This window comes from Schistocerca serialis, chromosome 1 (assembly GCF_023864345.2).
Source record: "Schistocerca serialis cubense isolate TAMUIC-IGC-003099 chromosome 1, iqSchSeri2.2, whole genome shotgun sequence".
Lineage (NCBI taxonomy): Eukaryota > Metazoa > Arthropoda > Insecta > Orthoptera > Acrididae > Schistocerca > Schistocerca serialis.
Genome location: NC_064638.1, coordinates 292484355 through 292507858, shown reverse-complemented (window position 1 = coordinate 292507858; position 23504 = coordinate 292484355). Strand labels below are relative to the sequence as shown.

Here is a 23504-nt window from a genome sequence, read left to right as displayed (position 1 = left end):
ATTGGAGCTTTATGAGTAGCGCCTAGTCTCTCTCGGTGAAGTTTAATACCACAAATGCTCCATTTGAGCGATGTTTTGTTGCGAAGAGTCTTGCGGACGCCTTGGAGCCGGTTAAGCGCACGTAACGTTGAATGTGTCACAACCGTTTCGAGAAACGAGAAATGTTAATGGCACCCTTGAACAAGGCTGACCAAGGGTAACTACTCCATAAAAAGTCCGAACTCTGGCCTTACTTGCATGGCGAAATTCATCCCTGTCCACAAGACAAATGTCTTATGGCTGCATGTTGGTTCCCGCACAGTGCGTGTAATGTTGACTTTAGATCGGCTCAAACTAAGGTATGCAGCAATGTAACCTAGACATTAGTGAAACAGCAAGCCAGGAGACAAAAGACGACTTGAAGATGATTATGAACACTGTGAAGGGGGTATTAATTATGGATTAGGAATGTTTTAATCATCTTCCTCCGTTTCCCATAAGTTTACTTTTTACTACTTCTAGGAACGTTATCCCAAATACTGTTGAATCTAGAAATCTGAAATTTTTATGATAAGAGTCACATGAGTTTCTTGTATATACTGAAACAATGACTTTCGAATTACTTGATTTACTAAAGATTTAGAGGTGATAATGTAGCGTAGCGAAATGTGATGGAAAAAATTTACTGCGTGGTAAATATGAAATACCTCTGTAAGTTGTTGTTGTCTTCAGTCCTGAGACTGGTTTGATGTAGCTCTCCATGCTACTCTATCCTGTGCAAGCTTCTTCATCTCCAAGTACTTACTGCAACCTACATCCTTCTGAATCTGCTTAGTGTATTCATCTCTTGGCCTCTCTCTACTATTTTTACCCTCCACGTTGCCCTCCAATGCTAAATTGGTGATCCCTTGATGCCACGGAACATGTCCTACCAACGGGTCCCTTCTCCTAGTGAAGTTGTGCCACAAACTCCTCTTCCCCCCAATTCTATTCAATACCTCCTCATTAGTTGTGTGATCTACCCATCTAATCTTCAGCGTTCTTCTGTAGCACCACATTTCGAAAGCTTCTATTCTCTTCTTGTCTAAACTATTTATCGTCCATGTTTCACTTCCATACATGGCTACATCCCATACAAATACTTTCAGAAACGACTTCCTGACACTTAAATCAATACTGGATGTTAACAAATTTCTCTTCTTCAGAAACGCTTTCCTTGCCATTGCCAGTCTACATTTTATATCCTGTCTACTTCGACCATCATCAGTTATTTTGCTCCCCAAATAGCAAAACTCCTTTACTACTTTAAGTGTCTCATTTCCTAATCTAATTCCCTCAGCGTCACCCGACTTAATACGACTACATTCCATTATCCTCGTTTTGCTTTTGTTGATGTTCATCTTATATCCTCCTTTCAAGACACTGTCCATTCCATTCAACTACTCTTTCAAGTCCTTTGCTGTCTCTGACGGAATTACAATGTCATCGGCGAACCTCGAAGTTTTATTTCTTCTCCATGGATTTTAATACTTACTCCAAATTTTTCTTTTGTTTCCTTGACTGCTTGCTCAATATACAGATTGAATAACACTGGGGAGAGGCTACAACCCTGTCTCACTCCCTTCTCAACCACTGCTTCCCTTTCATGTCCCTCGACTCTTACAACTGCCATCTGGTTTCTGTACAAATTGTAAATAGCCTTTCGCTCCCTGTATTTTACCCCTGCCACCTTTAGAATTTGAAAGAGTATTCCAATCAACATTGTCGAAAACTTTCTCCAAGTCTACAAATGCCAGAAATGTAGGTTTGCCTTTCCTTAATCTATTTTCTAAGGTAAGTCGTAGGGTCAGTATTGCCTCACGTGTTCCAACATTTCTGCGGAACATTTCTGCGGAATCCAAACTGATCTTCCCCGAGGTCAGCTTCTACCAGTTTACGGTAATTTTCATATCTGTCAACACCTGCTTTCTTTGGAATTGGAATTACTATATTCTTTTTGAAGTATGAGGGTATTTCGCCTGTCTCATACATCTTGCTCACCAGATGGTAGAGTTTTGTCAGGACTGGCTCTCCCAAGGCCGTCAGTAGTTCTAATGGTATGTTATCTACTCCCGGGGTCTTGTTTCGACTCAGGTCTTTCAGTGCTCTGTCAAACTCTTCACGCAGTATCGTATCTCCCATTTCATCTTCATCTACATCCTCTTCCATTACCATAATATTGTCCTCAAGTACTTCGCCCCTGTATAGACCCTCTATATATTCCTTCCACCTTTCTGCTTTCCCTTCTTTGCTTAGAACTGGGTTTCCATCTGAGCTCTTGAGATTCATATAAGTGGCTCTCTTTTCTCCAAAGGTCTCTTTAATTTTCCTGTAGGCAGTATCTATCTTACCCCTGGTGAGATAAGCCTCTACATCCTTACATTTGTCCTCTAGCCATCCCTGCTTAGCCATTTTGCACTTCCTGTCGATCTCATTTTTGAGACGTTTGTATTCCTTTTTTCCTGCCTCATTTACTGAATTTATATATTTTCATTCAATATTTCTTCTGTTACCCGAGGATTTCTACTAGCCCTCGTCTTTTTACCTACTTGATCCTCTGCTGCCTTCACTACTTCATCCCTCAAAGCTACCCTTTCTTCTTCTACTGTATTTCTTTCCCCCATTCCTGTCAATTGTTCCCTTATGCTCTCCCTGAAACTCTATACAACCTCTGGTTCTTTCAGTTTATCCAGGTCCCATCTCCTTAAATTCCCACCTTTTTGCAGTTTCTTCAGTTTTAATCTAAGTAAGTACTTTGACGAAAAACTGTTGTTTCAGTATTGTTGTAACATGTCAATGCCTTCAAGTGAAAATTTTCGCCGGCCGGAGTGGCTGAGCGGTTCTAGGCGCTACAGTCAGGAACCGCGCGACCGCTACGGTCTCAGGTTCGAAACATGCTTCGGGCATGGATGTGTGTGATGTCCTTATGTTAGTTAGGTTTAAGTAGTTCTAAGTTCTAGGGGACTGATGACCACTGCAGTTAAGTCCCATAGTGCTCAGAGCCATTTTTTTTTTAAAATTTTCTCCCCATAGCAATGATAATTTAACATTGTGGCGATAGAAGATTTCTTATACCCTTAAGCAGCAAGGCAATGACGGCGTTACATTGTAATTACAATTGATACATCTATGTCTCGAAAAAAGGAAACCGTCAAAATCTGTATTTTCAATTTTAGAAGCGTTATTACCCTTCGCTAATGAGCAATTCAAATGAATTAATGCATAATTTCTGCTATTATGTATGTCACACTGTTGTACAGCATTATTCGGTGTTCACGCCAAAGACGAGTAGTCCACGTTTCCTCCACTTTTCATCGACAGTCGCTAACAGAGCTAACGCAGCTATTTTATGCGTCCACTTGCGTAATGAAACTGTGTGATTTGCGTATCAGGTACTACCAATTGCTGCTGGAGAGATCACATCTACATCTACATTGATACTCCGCAAGCCACCCAACGGTGGCCACCCAGCGACTGATACGGCACGTTGTCGAACGGTTGGTATAACTTTGAGAGAGACCCTGCAGCTGCTTCGTATCACGTAGTGCGGTAGAGAGAGTAGGGGATCGCCAGCTCACGCTCCAGTTTTTCGCAGTCCTACAAAGGAATGAGGTGCTTGACCACAATCCGGCGACCTGCCTTTTCTGACGCATCTACCCTCCACTACCTCCTTCCGCCAGCTACAACCCTGGAACACAATTTATTACAGCTCTAGTGCACTTAGTTGTGGTACACAATTTAATACGTATTCTTGAACCACTTCGTTTAACAATAAACATACATTTTATACCAACGAAACAATTTTGAACACTTTGTGAATTCTCCATCCTCAAACGCGGATACTATTAGTTATAGAGAAAAAATGAATAGGATCCTTGCTGTACGAAATTTAATGTAGTTTAATTTTGTGGGGAAACTAATTTGCTAGAAGTCGCAGTTTTCCGGTTAAATCATGAAAAAAACTGTCTTACCACGATATAAAAACTTGCAATTACACGAAATTTTTTCTCCTTATTTTCCTTGGTTGACTGGAGTATCGGGGGAATTATGGCTGTTTTTATTTACGTAGTATTCAAGTAGTCACGAGACGTAGTAAATTGTTTCATGTGCCGTTCGGTCATTTCATAGGAGCAGAGCCGGCCATCTAATGCCAAGCTTCCGACTAGTGCGCTCTGGACACGTACAGCGACTCACAAAAGTATTCGGACACCAGTGTTATGTTTTACTTCATTATATACAAGCATCACATATTACAGGAGTAGTCTCCGCACAAAATGGTATAGGACTATGTAATAAATAAAAGAACAGCATTTTCTTATTTGCAAACTTAAACATAAATAATATTCGGGCGGCAAGTATAACAATCACAACCCTGTTTATTTTAATATCTTGTGTGCAGTCCTTTTTGCTTAATCACATGTTCCATGCGTTTAAGGATACTGTAAACGAGCTTTAGCGTATAATCAGGACTTATTTGCCGCCATTCTTCCAGTATTCGTCCCTTTAAAGCTGGTTTTGATGTCACTGGCGTTTGTCGTACTTTTCGCTTCAATTCACTCCAAAGATTTTCTATTGGGTTCAAGTCTGGACTCTGAGGAGAGGAATCCAAAACTTTAGGGCAATTATACAGCATCCATAGTCTCACAATATCCGCTTTATGCTTCGGATCTTGTCTTGATACAATTTGAACGTCCTCGAAAGCCAAACTTGTAGCACTTTTCGGTAAGGTCTCTTTTAGGATGTTCAGATACTAATGCTTGTTCATTGTACCTTCAATGAATGCTAGTACGCCTACCCAAGATGACGACATGGAACCCCAAACATGACCCCTCTACCAAACTGTTTAACTGTGGGTTGCAGATGCTTCGATTGAAATTCTTCACGTGGTTTTCTCCACGTCGTAGGTCTTCCGTTTGAGGAGAATATCTGCACTAGACATTTGACAAAAATTACTTCGTCTCACCAACTGACACTTATATTTACGTGCTGCTTCGCGAAGTCCAGTCGTTTCTTTCTATTCCTCTTATTTATTATAGGCTTCTTCCTGCTTGTATTGTATGTTAACCGCGGACCTAGAAACGACGGAGAGGCTCCGTCCCCGCCGCAGCCGCAGTGGTCCACAACCCCACGACGACTACCGCAGTCCAATTCACCCCTCCGCCGCCCCACACCGAATCCAGCGATATTGTGCGGTTCGGCCCCCGGTGGACCCCCCAGGGAACGTCTCACACCAGACGAGCGTAACCCCGATGTTTGTGTGGTACAGTAATAGTGGTGTACGCGTACGTGGAGAACTTGTTTGTGCAGCAATCGCCGACATAGTGTAACTGGGGCGGAACAAGGGGAACCAGACCGCATTCGCCGATGCAGATGGAAAACCACCTAAAGACCATCCACAGACCGGCCGGTTCACCGGACTTCGACACAAATCCGCCGGGCGGATTCGCCGGGGACCAGATTCCTGCGCGCAGCAATGTTCGTCGCCGACAACATTGGATTTGTTTCAATTTTTCTTATTACTCCGGTTTCCTCTCTTCTACTCAGCTTATTTGGTCGCCCTGTTTTTGGTTTATCTTCAATTCTACCTTCTCTGTTGAATCTTCGTGTAATGTCACATACAGTACTCTTAATCATTTGTAATAACGCGGCAATCAGTCTTTCGGAACGTCCTCTCGCGTGATGCAAAATAACAAGTTGTCTCTTTTCAAATGGCGTATTGATTCCTTCCGCCCCACCGTACTATGAACCATGCGTGTTAACAACTCGGAAACGCAGCACAGAATGAGCCTGCTCGGTCTACAGCTAGCCCGCCGCCGCCTATACGACGTGTGTCCGAATAATAAAGTGACTTCATGTTGTGGTGTCTTATAAAGCAAATATACATTGCACGTAGTTAATTATATTATACAGCGACATCTGCTTGTAGTACATTGTCAGACAATATTCACACTAGAGAACGGACCGGCAATTGCTTCTCATGGGCCTCAAATGTTCGAAGAGAACTTCACAATTCAAGAACGAGGGTGGTCGAATACTTTTGTGATGCACTGTATTTACAGTACCCTAGCAACATATGAGGCTATGAAAAACTGGAGCCGCTAATTTGACGAAAGAGAGAGAAATGATTTTAAAGCTGTGTGTTATGGTACTCATTTACGTATCACATAGAGAAAGATTTTCTGATATCACTACTACATTTTTAACCGAAAAGATAAAATTATCTTACTTAACGTACCACAGGGGTAGTCATATCATTAAGTTACACTCGCCACCTCGGAAAAACAGTTACATAAATATTTGTTTTTTGTTTGTTTGCACGTAAACGTCTGCAGTCATTGTATACATTGAAATTCCCGTGTCACGGTAAGAAGCCGCTAGAAGAGCCAAAACAAAATTAAGCAGCCCACTGATAAAGTGAAAAATCGTGCAGAAACTTGCTTACGGCAACACAGCTGTCACGACACACCAGACGGCTAAAAATGTAATCTGAATCGGTGTGATACAGCTGCTGCATTTCCGCTGCTGCAGGAAAGGAATAATCTTAACGACAGTCCAATTTATCAACTGTTTGCGCCATTTTGTTGTGGCCACCCGCGTTCTATCGTACTACACTTTGTTCATGGTAAGGATAAACCTACACAAACAAAGGCAGGAGCCTCAGCACACGTACACCGGTGTTGTTCCGCTCTTGGAATTAGATCCTATTGATGTACGTCATGTTGTTACTATGTTACGGTAACTGTAATTTTAAGATATTTTAATGTATATATTGCCGTCAGCGTTTTTCTTTATCATACTTTAGCAATAATGAATAATAATAATAATAATAATAATAATGAGCGTATGACATTGGTGGCCGGGAGACCCCTAGCGGGGCTGTTCGGCCGCCGCTCCGAATGTTCTTTAACGCCGAACTACGGCGACTTGCGAGTGAATGAGGACGAAATGATGATTAAAGACACACAACACCCAGTCATCTCGAGGCAGAGAAATCGAACCCGGGACCCCGTGCGCGGGAAGCGAGAACGCTACCGCAAAACCACGAGCCGCGGACACTTTAGCAATGTAGTCTTTATTTAGAAAATCGTGTACCGCCGCTGTCTCTGTACTGTTGTGCTCCGATTGTCACGCTTTGATAAGTAGTGTGAAAATGGCTGACGCTACTTCCTGCTCCGTAATGAAACGCAGGCGTGGAATACCAAAAAATGTCTCTGAGCACTATGGGACTCAACTGCTGTGGTCATTAGTCCCCTAGAACTTAGAACTACTTAAACCTAACTAACCTAAGGACATCACACACATCCATACCCGAGGCAGGATTCGAACCTGCGACCGTCAAAATTAACAATATTTCTGGTACTACGAACATTTCTATGCTCTTCTGACAGTTTCATACTCTTCTAAAATAAAAATTGCTTATATCCTGCTAAATGTGAAGTCAGATACATCACTATTAACTAGCGACTTTCCTCAGCTTTGTACGAGTAGCTTCAGTGTCTGCTGACAGACAACTTGTCTGGTGTAGTGTATTTTGTTTACGGGTCACTGCGTGTTACGAATGATATTCAGATAACAACACTAAGTAAATAGAATACCATCACTTTCATATAACTTATGCAATGCCATCACCGCACGGTAGGATAATTGTCTCGAGGCATGAATTTTGTGTATTCCATATTGAACTGGCGTTTGGGAGTGACAATCGATGGCAATAATGGAAGCACATTGTGTCTGAGGTGGCAAAAATAAAAAGAAAAATTATTACACGTATGACCTATATGTTTAAAAAAAATGGTTCAAATGGCTCTGAGCACTATGGGACTTAACATCTATGGTCATCAGTCCCCTAGAACTTAGAACTAATTAAACCTAACTAACCTAAGGACAGCACACAACACCCAGCCATCACGAGGCAGAGAAAATCCCTGACCCCGCCGGGAATCGAACCCGGGCGTGGGAAGCGAGAACGCTACCGCACGACCACGAGATGCGGGCCTATATGTTTAACTCATGTGTCCTCACCCTTCTTGTAACGATTGCAAGGAAAGGTCCCCAGCGGCGGGATGGAATTTTTGAAACCAAATATACAGTGATGTAGGTTAAGGATACCGAGTACTTTTTCGGCTCAATATTATGCAAAAATCAACTTATTTCTTTCAGGCACTGTTTATAATGTACATGTTTTACAGATTTTTTGTTAATATCAGCTAATGCAGCACACTTTCTAAACGAATTAGATGTATTTTGAATATTTTTGAACCTGCTTAGGGTTATTAAAAAGTACAAAGAAATTTATGCATTTTTTTCCCCAAAATGCTTCCTTAAATTGAGGTACCATTTAATCCAATGTTATACATTTCAAGGAGACCAAATTTTTACCGGATATGGTCGACATGATGGCTGAGGTACTAGACATTTAATTTCCACCTATTATGTATATGACAAGGATAAAAATATCACATCTTACATTTTAATTTTTATAATTTTTTCCTAATAAAATGTTATTTTTCCATAATTTAGTTGATTCTGCGATTAAGCTGAGGCCTACTACATATGTATGGACTATTGCATGTTACAGAAAAAAAGCCGCGCGGGATCAGCCGAGCTGTCTAGGGCGCTGCAGTCACGGACTGTGCGGCTGGTCCCGGCGGAGGTTCGAGTCATCCCTCGGGCATGGGTGTGTGTGTGTGTTTGTCCTTAGGATAATTTAGGTTAAGTAGTGTGTAAGCTTAGGGACTGATGACCTTAGCAGTTAAGTCACATAAAATTTCACATACATTTTTTCTGAACAGAAAAAAATTAGAGCAACGCTTTATAAACTTCAGGAAATATTTGTACCTGATTTCTGGAAAATACAACTTGCAAGTGAAGATATGAGCCCAATTAAACTGAGTCTCAGAACATTCCTGAAGCATTTCTTCATCTTCAAGCTTCCACTTGGTTGGTTGGTTTGTGGGGGTTGAATGGACCAGACTACAAAGGCCATCGGTCCCTTTTTCCATGACCAAAAACATGCACGAATAAGGAATGCAAAATCAGAAAGTAGTCTTTGACACAATAATTCTTTCAAAACTAGATTACAACTCAAAAGTGCCCTAATATTTTACTATTTAGTGACTGTAAGGTAGATTTTTTTTATTTGTACTCTACATCACTGTTATGTAGCGTCTTCAATTACGTTAACATGCACACAGCACTGCAAAAAGCTAGTAAGAAGGCATACAAATTTCTTGAAAGCACCCAGTTGTTTGTATACACATGATCTAAGAAGAATAAGCTTTTCATAACATTTTCAAACTGCAGCACCACAAAGTAAGAAATAATGTCGAGTCCAGAGGTACAAAACAAATGTTTAAACATTTCTTCTAATCGAAAAACATTTTGTTTCACGGAAGGCAGATATGTAAAATTCTGTTAAAGCTCTTCAGTGTGATTTTCGGAAAGCCAACGTTCGTGGAGTACCATTACTGTATTACCTCAAGTTTCGTTCTTTATTATGGTATAATATGGCGTGTCAGAAGACGAAAAAGTATACTTGAAATCCAGCGAACAGTTGGAACTAGCTAATAGATGGAATGAAATACTTCGTTTCAAAAAACTGGCTGCCACTGCAGAAAAGATTACCAAAAGCCAAATTTCTTTAGAAAACCGAAAGAAGTTAACTTCACTGTTCTACAAAGCTTGATTGCCAACAATGTAGAAATAAAACAAATGCAGAAAACTGAAACAAATAACATAATTTAGTCTTCCGTAATTACGTGAATGTCTTTCAAATCACCAGATAGCTTACAGCAACAGTATCCCCCCCCCCCCCCCCATTTGACGGGGAGCTGTAAACGGCAGCAAAATTACAAAACGTAAATGCGGGTCACATTGATACTACTCTCCACTACAAATTTGACAGAGAGAGAGAGAGAGAGAGTGTTTGCTGTTGCGAAGTATTGCATAGCCTTCATCATAAAGCCTTCGATACGTTTTGCTGCCGGTGGACGCTTGTGTGCGCATTGCGTTTCGTTGTTAAACATTTTTCCTTGGCTACTTCAAGTAATGTGTTGGAGTTTTTCTCTCTTGTGTCTTAATGCTGCAGTATTATTTTGCAGTAGCTGGCAAATGTAAAATTCTTTTTAGAGTATCAGTTCTTCCTGGAATTCAAAAAAATTGCGCGGTTTTTTCCGGTTGAAAAAATTCCCAGATCTTTCCCCGTTGTCACGGCGTGTATACACCCTGCAATTACCCCTATCTTCATTAACTATGTCCTTCACTGTCCTAATAAAATGCTGACCGACTGAAGATTGTATCATAATCGTAGCCGCCCGATGAGGTGCACGAAGACTGCCTATAACAATAAGAACACAGCAGTGATAAACATACTGGACGAACTCTTCCCTGCTACTGTTATCCGTTTCATAATGACTGACCCCTGACTGAGCTGATACTCTGGTTATATAGCATGACGAATATAGATGTTTGCCGGTATCGTGGAAATTACTGTTGTAGAGTATAGGAATATTACATTTTAGTTAACTGGAAGATACACGCGGCTAATGTTTAAGGGAGAGCGTGCTTTTTCTATCATCTTTTGGCAAGTGTCAACTTTGAGAAGTGACACAGTCAAGCCGTAATTAAAGAGATAAATTTCCTTTCCACAGTTTTAAAATACAGTAGAACCTCGCTAATTCGATTTCTGATGGCCTGACTCACCGATAAGTCCGTCCATTCCATTTCTGGTGTTCGTTTGGATTTGTCAGTGACTCACAGTCTGGTTCAGTAGGCAGGTGATCGATGATAGGTGCTGTAGTTCAATTTTAGTATGAAATATCAAGTGCGGTGGTTAGAATCTGTTTTAGAATGAAATAAATTGCTTCCAACACTCTTAATGTGTTTTAGTGTGCATACACGTTTTATAAATTAGTGACAATATTCTTACATATTAAAGTGAGTAAATCTGCCGGAGTGGCCGTGCGGTTCTAGGCGCTACAGTCTGGAGCCGAGCGGCCGCTACGGTCGCAGGTTCGAATCCTGCCTCCGGCAGGCTGTATGTGATGTCCTTAGGTTAGTTACGTTTAATTAGTTCTAAGTTATAGGCGACTCATGACCTCAGAAGTTAAGTCGCATAGTGCTCAGAGTCATTTGAACAGTCTTTTTTTTTTTTGAGTAAATCTAAATTGGGCATCACCTAAACGTATACACGTGACGCTCTCTTTAGCAGAGAAACAAAGTACTGGTAAGGTCAGATAAAGGGCTAGTCTCTTCAGAATTTTGCAAATGAGGTAGGGTTTGGTGTAGCAACTGTTAAAAGAGTGGAGAAAAATTAGGGAACTCTCGTAATTCATACAGGGTCGATTGACGATACGAAAGAATTGAAAATATGCAAGGCTTTGAACAATCATAAATGTGAAATCCTAGACAATGTCTTGGGGTTGTGGTTTGAGCAGAGAAGAAAAGAACTCAGTCATCTGGATCAATTATTTACTTTGTATGAAAGCATTTATTTTGTATGAAACTAGATGGAGACAACGGAAATGGACGACGTGGCATTAGAAATATAATTAAATCCAGCAAGATGTCCGCCGGAGAAACAGCTAGTGAATTTGTTCCGAAACTTGAAAACTTAGTTAAATAGCTTTAGCTGTTTCCTGATCAAGCATATAACATTCATGAGTCCGACTGAGACCACAAATGCTCCATACAAGCATTCTTGCTGCACGAAGTAGTGGTGGTGGTGGTGGTGGTGGTGGTGGTGGTGGTGGTTAGTGTTTTAACGTCCCGTCGACAACGAGGTCATTAGAGACGGAGCGCAAGCTCGGGTTAGGGAAGGATTGGGAAGGAAATCGGCCGTGCCCTTGCAAAGGAACCATCCCGGCATTTGCCTGAAACGATTTAGAGAAATCACGGAAAACCTAAATCAGGATGGCCGGAGACGGGATTGAACCGTCGTCCTCCCGAACACGAAGTAGTCATTTGAGTGTAAGTGCAGTACTACAATAAGCTGTATGCAGTTATTAAACTTTCACTCACAAAGATACAGATGTACTTTACAGTACAGGCATTACCGTAGATTACACTACCATGTAAGATTTTTTTAGAGCGTCGACGGTTTCTTTTGGTTTTGTAACCGTTTTAACATGGAACAATACTTGAGATAGTATTGCCAGTTGCAAATTAAAGTTGTACCATACTGTATTCACGTGAAGAGAGGGCCATTGGCGATGCCAAAGCGACACCACCTCTTGACAGACGGCAACACAGAGATCACAGAGGGAAAACAGGAACTATTGGGCTGAGATCTGAGATACAAGGATTGAAGTCTTGGCTGCAGCGTCAGCTGCCTCGTTTCCTGGCCGACCGACATGACCAGGAACCCACAAAAACGTCACACTGGCTACACCAAGAATGGGCAAGTGACAGTTTCCCTGGACCCGCTGCCTAAGGGATGGGCGGTGTACAGGGCGCACAGACTTTGATGGGTGCTGAGTGAGTCTGAGCAGAGGACGCAATTGAAAAGGCTGTGTCGCTGGACGTACTCCGTGGCCTGGTACAGTGCGAAGAGATCGGCACTAAATACTGAGCAGGCACTAACTACTGAGCAGTGTGCTGGAACCCGATATCGAAAGACACGAGTGCCAATGACGAAGGCACACCCGATCCCACGGTAAGTCCGAGAGCCATCATTGTATACAAAGGTAATATCTCTTAAGTTCCATACGAAGGTCGTGATACTGAAGGCGATAGCGCGAGGCTCGCTTCCTTAGAAAGCGAATGAAGGCCAAGGTTAACATGGGCCGCTTCAAGAACGCAAGGTGGTGAAGGGTTCACACCCACCCGGGAAAGTTGCAGGTGGTATGAAGTTAACAGGCGCCGAAAGCGGATTCCAGTAAGTAACAGAGAAGAGGGACGCATCCCATACTGGCGATCGAAGGAATCATAGGCATAGTATGGGCGGCCACCCATGACAGACAAACAGCATCCATACTTGCTGAGAAGAAAGTCACGGCGGTAGGGCAATGGTAGTTCAGCAGCTTCAGCATACAGACTCTCAACCGGGCTGGTGTAAAAGGCACCTGTGGCGAAACGGATGCCACGACGGTGGATAGTTTTGAGACGACGTAAGAGGACGTGCAGACTCATAAACGAAGTATACATAGCCGAGTTTCCAACGGAAAAGGGACCGGTACAAACGGAGGAGGGTGGTTCGATGGGCAACCCAGGAAGTACCATTGAGGACACATAAGACATTGAGGAACCGCGTACTACAGGCTGCCAGGTAAGACACATGGGAGGTTCAAGAAGGCTTTCTGTCGAGCATGGGCCCCAGGAATTTCGTAGTTTTAACGAACGGAAGGGCAACAGGCCCAAGATGTAAAGATGGTGGGAGAAACCAATTGCACCGCCAGAAATTCATACGGGCGGACGAAAGCCTTTGTAGATGCTCCAGGAGTAAAGACTATCAAGACATCGCTGAAGACGCCGCTCAGTGAAATAGGTCCGTGGAGAACTGCAATAGATGGCAAAATCGTCAACAAAAAGGGAGCCGGAGATGCCAGGCGGGAGACCATTATAGGGTTAATGGCGATAGCAAAGAGGACGACGCTCAGGACGGAACGCTGAGGCGCATCGTTTTCGTGGATAAAGGTATTCGACAAGGCAGAACCAGCACGCATCTTGAAAACTCGTCCTTTTAAAACTTCCTGGGGGAAAAAAAAAAACAGGCAGGTGGCCACGGAAGACCTACGTATAAAGAGTAAGGAGGATACCAGTTCTCCAGCAGGTGTCATAGGCCTTCTCCAACAAATCGAGAAACACGGCCACAGTCTCGGATTTCCGCAGAAAAACATTCATGACATGGGCGGACAAAGTGACGAGATGGTCAACTGCAGAACGCCGCACTTCCACACTGTACATTCGTCACGAAAATGCGAGACTCGAGCCACCATACTCATACGTCCCATCACTTTGCAACGCAGCTGGCAAGAGAGGTGGGGCGGTAGCTAGAAGGAAGGTTTTTGTCCTTACCAGGCTTAGGCATGAGTTTGACGGTGGCTTCACGCCAATGTCCAGGAAATGTGTCCTCTGTCCAGATGCGGTTGTACGTGTTAAGCAGAAAGTGCTTGCCCGCAAGGGAAAGGTGTTGCAACATTTGAATGTAACGGCGCCTGGACCTGGGGCGAAGGATCGGGATAAAAGGAGAGCATGATCTAGCTCCCTCATAGTAAAGGCGGCATTGTAGTACTCACGATTCTGAGAAGAGAAGCGTATCACCCAAGCCTCATCCGCTCTGCTGTCGGTCTGTGGAGTCCAACGCTGAAAAACGGCTGGTGTTGCGCACTGGCGACACGGAGGCCGGCCAGGTATCACTTCTCGACACTGTCTAAGAGGATCTTCAAGTTGGCGAAGGAGAAGACCGTTTGCCTTTGGTGGACTTCTTCAAACCTTTCCGCTTAGAGGAAGACTCAGGTGGTTTCTGACTGGAGGGATGTAGGAAGTCTCCATGGGAGTACTCCTCCTGTCCTTTCTGGCCTACCGGTTGTGTGGGTGGTGGCTTCGCCCCTTGAAGCGAGAGTTTGATGGCTTGTTGCACAGCTGGACGCAGGGGTGGCGATGCTACCTTGACACCGGGAGATTTCATAACTTCTGAGCTGAATTTGAGGTTGCATGTCTGCGTGGCCATGTCCTTCATGGAGCGAGAGGTGACAAGAACGTAACTATAAGTGCCAGACAGGAGAACACAGGGTTTGCGACAAGCCAGTAACTTGAGAGCAACTGGGTAAGGCACTTTTTCGTTTACCCGGATCTCTTGGACAGCCCGCTCATAAAGATACACAGGAAAATCCCGAGAGCAGGTGGCATGGCGTCATTGCAGTTGATACAGAAGGGAGGAGGAGGTGGGCAATCGACCTCTTGCACATCCTTACCATAGGCTACACATTTGGCTGGGTGCCGACAGGACGTTCTAGTGTGTTAGAATCTATGACACTGGTAGCAGCGCATCGGGTTCGGAATGTACGGCCGGACTGTGATAATTTCATAACCTGCTTAGACCTTGGACGGAAGCACCACTCTATCAAAGGTGAGAAAAAGAGTGCAGGTGGGCACCAAGGAGGACTATACCTTTTTCATTATCCGGCGGACGGCAATGACACCCTATTCATAGAGGTAAGAGTGAATTTCGGCCTCGATTAGAAAGTCGAGAAGCCTGGTGTAAATAACAATGTGGGAAGAATTAATTCAAAGTTCTATGGGCCTCGACACATACAGGGTAGCCGTGGAATGGTGAGGCGGCCAAGCAGTTGTGCTTGAGAATAAGAATTAGTCTCCAAAAGCAAACAGCCGTTCTGTAAGTGAGAGCAGGATTTCACAGCGCCGGCAATTGTATCAGCACCTTTCTGAATAATAAACGGATTTGACCGTCTTCAGTAGGTGAGACCACGAGGAACCGTGGTGCAGTGGGAAGGGTCTTTTAATCATTAGCCTCATTACGTTTACGTTTTGTAGACGTCGATTGTGAAGATGATTGACTCAACGTGAGGAAATCCCCCATGATTGCCAGCATCTCCGATGGCACGCGCTCCTTCCAACTGGTGGGCCCCTTCACAAGGGAGGCGCACCCGCCTTAGGTGATTGTCCACACCTCACGTATACCACACCTCACGTATACGTGACAATTTGGGAAGGTTGTAGCTCAGGCAATCGCCCCTCCCTGGGCCTGGCCTGTACCAGGGGTACGTCCGAACCCTACCTGTCGACCCGGGGCTGGGAATTACGCGTTATCCAGTCACCAGTTAAACGTCAGACACGGTGGCCGGCCTTCAGGAGTGCACAGGGAGGAAGAGGAGGAACCTCAGACGCCGAAGTGGAGGAAAAAGGGGAGAAGGGAAATAAATAAAGAAAGGAAAAGGAAGCGAAAAACAATGATGGATTGTTCTTACGTAAGTGACAGACCATGCAGAACATTCCCAATAACACCCCATACACGTTCCCCATGGGAGGGGAAAAAGAATAGCGAGAGGATAGATATGCAGCACGGAAGGGAAAAAATGCTGCAAAGGCTGGGGCCCCTCTTGATAACCCGCCATTGTAGTAGCAGTAACCGATCTAACTGCGCCAGACACTTTCTTATATAGGCGTTGCCGCCAGCAGAGCCGTATTTTGCCTGTTTGCATCTCTCTGCATTTGAATAGGCATGCCTATACTTTTTTTTGCGCTTCAGTGTATAATATCTTTAATTTATTTGCTTCTGCGTCTTAAGGCGCCGCGTGCTCGTGTATGCCGTGTTGCCGGACTTCTGAACAGTGTTTCCATTTGATTGCTGCAGTGTTTAAATCGAGGCTTTTAGTCAGTTTGGAAATAATCTTGAATAGTCGTGCTCCCTTCGTCATGTGTTATGTCTAACAAAACTAGTTGCCTTGTATGTGGGTGAAACCATGCATGATTTATCAGGGTGTATACGTGGACAAGGAAAAAAAATTCCCGGATTTTATGTTTAAAAATACACATTCTCCCGGATGAAAATACACTTTTTCCATGTTAAGTGACAGTATACTCTTCCTCGGCACTGTAAAACTCATCACTCCTTTCAATGTTTATGGTTTTATATACTGACGTAAAATTTCCCGGCACTCAGGGGGGAAAAACAAGCTTTGAAAGATCTTGGATGTGCAGCAACATGTACGCTGCTTGTTCTTGTATTACGAAGGTATAAATTTGAATTCCACCAAACACCGCATGCCACTTTCTGAAGCGTTGAAACCGAGATTGCGATGCGCTTTTGTAAGCCAGTCATAGCTCATGTCACGTGATCTCGCCAGCTGATGACAGCGTAGTCAGCCAATAGCAAGATCACTTAAGTAGTGCGAACACACAAATAAGGAAAGTTAATGGCTTAAGTTAATACACATAGCATTCACATATAATATTGGTCTCTAAGATTAATAAGCTGGAAGAGAAGATAAGCTTCCACATATAATGTTGATCTTTTTTGCGGGTGTTACACTTTAAGATACATCACACAAATGCGCCAGTAAAATTTTTAATAAAGACGTAAATGCCTGATCTTCTGGGCTCGAAATTCTTCTAAATGGTCGTCATCAGAGAGTTGATTTTTAATTGAGAGTCAAACGCTTTGTGATTTAAGAAATTCATCGTACATCTTGCACATAGTTCATCTTGAATAACGGAATCTGCTCTGAATGTAACGCTTTTCAAACCACCGTTCGCAATATTTTCCCGCGACCTGTTAGGTTCGTTTCAGCAGTTGCAAGAGAGCGCCAGATAACAGGCGTCACCGCGCTTGCGCAGTTACGATGACGCAGGAAGCCCATATGTTCATACGTCTAAAACATTAACAGACCTTACATTATGTCATAAAAGAAACAAGACAAAAGAGGATACTTCAAGAGCATCGGAATTTCGTGAACCATACTAAAATGCATAATTCGGCTTAAATTGTACATTCATATGTAAATTTTCTTGGAGTACCAGCGTTCTATTATCTCATGTTTGGTTCTTTATTACGGCATAATGCCATACGTGCACTTGAAACGCAGCGAGCAGTTGAAACTAGCCAATAGTGTGAAATTAAACACTTCGTTTCAAATAAATTGACTGCCCCAGCAGAAAAGATTAATAAAAGCCTAATCCCTCCGGCAAACCGGCAAAAATAACTTCACTGTTCTGTAAGGCGATTAATGGTTGACTGTCAGAAAGGTGGAAATAAAATCTGAAACTAATAACATATTTTAGCCTTCCGTAATTATGCGAACGTATTTTAATTCATTTGATAGCTCCCGGCCACAAATATCCGTTCTGTTATCATTTAACGTGAGAGCAATAAACGAAGAGGAAACAACAAAATCGATGAACGTAAACACAGGTCAAGTGGAGACGACCAACCTCCCCACCACAACTCAGACTGTTCTGTGCATCGACCTCAGATTTACTATATTTCGAAACTGGGGCAATATTAAGTAGTGGCGCCCAGCCACACTTCTGCAACCAGAAGCGGGAGAAGGTACTACTTATACGCGACCCAACTGCGCATGCGCAAGAGCCCGCCCCCAACTGCTCAAACGAATCTAAACAGTTGTCACGTTACCCTCATCGGAGGCAATTTGTTGTAATAAAGCATTACATAGTCTTCCTAAAGCCTTTGACACACTATGCTGTTGGCAGACGCTTGTATGAGCACTGTTCTGTTGTTGTATACGGCGCATTTCCTTTGCAACTTAGGTTTTATTTTCGTTCTCCATTCTCTCGTTCATGTTTTGTTGCTGCTGTATTATTCTGCACTAGCGGGATACAGTAGTATCCCTTGTTAGAGTATTGGTTCTTACCAGTCAAAATCACAAAAATTTAACTGAAAACTAAAACAATGGAAAATTCCCGGAATTCTAAACAATTCCCGGGTTTTTCCCGGTTTTTTCCCGGATGATAAATTTCCCGGGTTTTTCCCGGATCTCCCGGTTGTCCCGGGTCGTATACACCCTGTTTATGTATCTGTGGAAAGCTTATTGCGATAAGTACGCCTGTTTACTTCGAGGCCGATAAAGAACAGGGCGTGGCAGTTCCTTATCCTAGCCAATAAAGTCCAATGTGTCGATGTTAATGAAAGTACAGTGAAGCGAATTTCGAGAGAATATAGAGGAACTTCACGTCTCTTATCACCAAAAAAGAAGTCAGGCAGATGACAGAAGTTAGCATTGGACGAATTTACACACGGAGGGACTCATAAGGAGGAAAATTCACGGCTGCTATGTGGGAAAGCAGCTTCCAACAGCAGCACCCGTACTGGACAAGTTGAAGACTGAAGTTGAAGATTTTCCTGCTATGAGGCGTGATATTCGGAATTTGGTCTTCAGATACAAAAACTCAACAAAAACCTTTGCTTGTGGAAAATATGGTTGAAAAAAAAAGGCGTTTTCTAGTGGGAACCACGGCACTTTCTAAACAATTGAGGGACTGTTATATTGCTGCACTGATGAGAGTTGGAGTGGCTGGATACACAATTTATTACAATGGTCAGAGATGGTGCGGTACGATCATTCCAGAAAGTTTCGATGGTAGGAACAAGAAATGATTCGTGTGTCAGAAAATGTAAATGTTTATCACAGACAAAGTGTTCTGAGTGGGACGGCTGAAAAGTAGGAATTAATATACCGCCCAGTTCTGGAAAAAGGATTATAATGTACCCCATTGGAAATGATATTGTGTTCGTGCAAAATGCTGGCTTACGTTTTACTGGGCAAAAGGGAGGTAAGGATTATCATTCTGAGATGAATGCTCACATTACCACGAGTGGTTAGTAGCCTAATAAAAACCTGGAATGACATAGGCTATATGTTTTGCACACACACACACACACACACACACACACACACACACACACACACACACACACACACACAGAGAGAGAGAGAGAGAGAGAGAGAGAGAGAGAGAGAGAGAGAGAGAGAGAGAGAGAGAGAGAGAGAAAGGCTATAAGTCATTACCAAAAATTCCGACAAGTTCTTGAACTACTTCCTTCAAATTTTTACACGATGATCTAACAAACATTCAGGCCGAGCATTCTCGAAAAATCGTCACACAGATCTGCGACTGATTTAGCGCACGTTCGATATCAGATGATGATAAATGCGGTATCACGAAATCCATCTATGAAACAGAGAAAGTATTCTGTTACTGCATGGACGGAAAGAAATACTGTAGCGCTTCCATCTGAAGTCACATCGTACACACAGATCTGCGACTAATTTAGCGCACGTTCGATATCAGATGATGATAAATGCAGTATCACGAAATCCATCCTCGCATGTATGAGTCACTAACGCATTTGCTTTACAAACTCTCTAACTGACTAACACGGTACAAGTATTTGTTAGTAATGACATAAAATGTAACCAAAGAAAGTTAACCTTTACACTCTGGGTTTCTTCGTGGAAATAGTTAAAATGATGAGCTTAATCGCAGCGTCTGGTATTATGGTGATGAAACGACTAATCCGAAAGTAACGAAAATCCGACTACAAATAGAGCAAAACAGTGTCTCTAAACTGTGCAAAGAAATTTTTCCTCCCAATTACAGTCTGACTTCTACGACTCCTCAACGTCGACATCACCGGAAAATGCCGGCTTTCTACAGCATACGTCGCCTAAAATATAATATCCATACACTAAATATAAGTAGAAAGGTACAACACATCAATGTTCGTCATGCAATGTAACCGGATTATAAGCTCAAAGCCAAGGATCAATCATTAGAGAGGGAAAAAATTACCTGTCTTCAAATGTAGTGAGCCAAGTTTGCACTCAAAGGCTGATTGATAATAGCAAAAATGATTATCAAATTCTATTAGGGTTGAAAACAAGGAAGAAAGTAGGGGGAGGCGACGGCACTGGCTTCCAGCCAATCCCACAGCTCTCGTAGCAACAGCAATCGCCAGTCGCTGACCTCCCACCCACGGCTACCTCGCCTCCCGCTTACATCATGCTTCAGTTTCAGGCAGTTTCTTGTCCGGTATGATCGTTAGCTGTGTGCTGTAATTTTGTTTGTTTCAAGTTTGTATGGCTTTGTAAGATTATCGTTTTAATTGAAGTGACACTCTTGTGACACTAAACAATGGTAGAATGGAAAAGTTCGACGTCATTCATTCGGCTAGAAGATTACCATGAAAGGTCAAACGAGAGACTGCTCGTCACCTACCTACTACGAGGAAGAAAATTTAATGGTGATCCGCTTCTCTCCGTTAGTAAGGAGACAGAAACAACCGATGAAGCTTTGAATACACACAAAGCCCTGTTTCATAAATAGGGAAGGAAAAGTTTGAGAATGAAGATTAGGCTGGAGAATCATCAAAGCTGTTAAGTCCAGAAAAAAGTTGTGTGAGTTAGAGAATTATAACCGGTTTCTTTTCTTGCTGAGAATGGGATTGGACTCCGCATGATTATGATTGTTATAGCAGAAAGAAGCATCCTACGCACAACACATTATCATGGCGTTTGAGGAACCAGATCCATCCATCCTCAAAGCAGTAAACACCTTTATTTGCAAGTCTTCACAGCCCGAGCTTCACCGAAGAAATTTCATGGCTGTGAGTGGAAGTGAAACGTGGATGACAAACACTGTTCAGAGAAAAGAGAACACAAGCTTTGATATGTCGTGCTACGGGAGGATGCCGAAGATTTGATGGGTATATCGTACAACGAATGATGAGATAACACATTTATGGCACAACATAAATAACAGAAGAGATCCGTTTATAGGACACATCCTAAGGCATGAATGAATCTACTATTTCGTAATTCAGGGAAGTGTGGGGTAGATATTGTAGAGAGAGGCCAAGGCTTCAGTACGGTATGCGGGTTCAAATGAATGTAGGCAGAGATGAAGAGGCTTGCACCGGATACACTAGTGTGGAGAGCTACACCAAACCAAGACGTCGGACTGAAGGTCACACAGGCTGATCGAGCTGTAGGTCGGGAATGCACGAAGTACAACGAATGGTAAGTTGCTGCATAACAAAATTATGTCATCTCCATTTTTGATATTTGCCAAAGTAATTCTCAGCTTCTCCAGTTCTACCACTGTACTCGATTAATGCGCACATAATATTAATTACATATTTTTATGCTAGAAATAAATGGGCAAATCATAAATAACCTAGCACTCCGTATCTCACAATGAAACAACGGGCGTCTGTCAGTCTTTTGCTCACTTAAGCATTCTACGTCCAATAATTCGAAAATTCAGTCATCACGAAATGCATATACCTTCTTAAAAATCTAATTCTGTAATTAATAAAATCATGCAGGCCTTCGTGAACACGCTGATTCTTGTTACGTCTTTTAACACTGAATGGTATTAGTGTTTGAGCGAGTCGAACGAAATGCCAAATTAATAACTTGTTTCATATAGGACAGGAAAATTCTGTCCTGCAGCTTTACATGGCATTCTGTAATTTGTTGTAATTTGACGTTTATATCATATTTGTTCTTCTTAAGTTACTAAAGCTAAAGATTAGTGGATGGCTTAATTCTCTCTAGGGCTTTAATTCCGTAACGAACCACTCGATGTTTCGGTGTGGCAATTCCCTCCTGTTGACTTCCATGTATGTCTCTCCGTCTTCTTCATGCGGATTCGACTATAGTGTCAAAACAATTATGGCACGAGATGAGGACACCACAAATTATGATAGTTATTTTCAGGAATAATTTAATATACTGTAACATAATTGATGTAAGTGCTATGTAACCTTGTCCACCATGACTCAAGACATAGAAGGAAGGTTTCTGCAATAATCTAACATAATAGTCACAGCAAACATTCTCTCGCCACTAATTTTGTTTTCACTGTGAATTACTAATACTGAACGTAAACTATTGTTCCATTGATTCTAGACGGTTTGTTTATTGCTGGATCCCAAGGGATGAATTACCAAAATTTAGGAACAACAAACTCGAGTAAAGTAAATGCGTAAGGGATCAACATCCGGCACAAGAAATAGTGTGTGCTTATTAAGCTGTGTTAGAACTGTCAGCATGAGAATTCTGTGAATCTTTCAGTGCAGTTTCCTGCCCACAGCAAAACTCAGCTAGTTCGACAGTAAGACTATGCTGCAAATGGGTTGGCTGTCATACTAGACACTGCATCGTGATTTGCCTAATAAACATGATTTTCACCGAACCGAACCCGACGGCTCCTGGAGCTCCAATACTTGACCGATGTTTTATTTACTAGCCACTTACCGAGTTGCGTGTTGCGCGATCGAAACAGCATTTTCTCCTTTTCCATATTAACACCAAAAAGGCGCACTATAAGCAGTCCCAAACAATATTGTCTTCGTGTATCCGGCAATCTTGCCTGACCCGATTGCTGTTTTGACAAAAGTATTACTCGCTTTTTCAGATTATCTTGAAGGATTCGTTTTTGGGCCATAGCTTGCGACTCTCGACAGAAATCTTCTTCTACGAAGGACATTGCATAAATTTCAATAAGCTTCTCTTTCTATCCGAAGCGTCAAGCCCTTGTGACATTGGAGAGTCTCCTTACATTCTAATGTGTGTTGGAAGACAGAACGCGAGGTATATACGGGGTGATCAAAAAGTCAGTATAAATTTGAAAACTGAATAAATCACGGAATAATGTAGATAGAGGTACAAATTGACATAGAATGCTTGGAATGACATGGAGTTTTATTAGAGCCAAAAAAATTAAAACGTTCAAAAAATGTCCGACAGATGGCGCTTCATCTGATCAGAATAGCAATAATTAGCTTAACAAAGTAAGACAATGCAAATATGATGTTCTTTACAGGAAATGCTCAATATGTCCACCATCATTCCTCAACAATATTTGTAGTCGAGGAATAATGTTGTGAACAGCACTGTAAAGCATGTCCGGAGTTATGGTGAGGCATTGGCGTCGGATGTTGTCTTTCAGCATCCCTAGAGATGTCGGTCGAACACGATACACTTGCGACTTCAGGTACCCCAAAT

At 42.6% G+C, this 23504-nt stretch overlaps 2 protein-coding genes across 5 annotated transcripts in view; one reads left to right on the top strand and one right to left on the bottom strand.

Annotated features, from left to right (window-relative positions):
* LOC126468850 (tyrosyl-DNA phosphodiesterase 2-like) overlaps nt 1-23504 on the top strand; it is a 162047-nt gene that overhangs the window by 20715 nt on the left and 117828 nt on the right. For 2 of the 4 annotated variants that reach the window (XM_050096588.1, XM_050096587.1), the window contains exon 1: nt 20540-21512. The exons of the other annotated variants lie outside the window; for them this stretch is intronic. In XM_050096588.1, the coding sequence (XP_049952545.1) occupies nt 21492-21512 (21 nt within the window). In that variant the 5' untranslated portion in view covers nt 20540-21491. Of the gene's footprint in view, nt 1-20539; nt 21513-23504 lie in introns of those variants that run through there. 4 annotated transcript variants of the gene reach the window in all.
* Nucleotides 1-23504, bottom strand: part of LOC126468814 (double-stranded RNA-specific editase 1-like) — a 157343-nt gene that overhangs the window by 69767 nt on the left and 64072 nt on the right. The window lies entirely within an intron of this gene.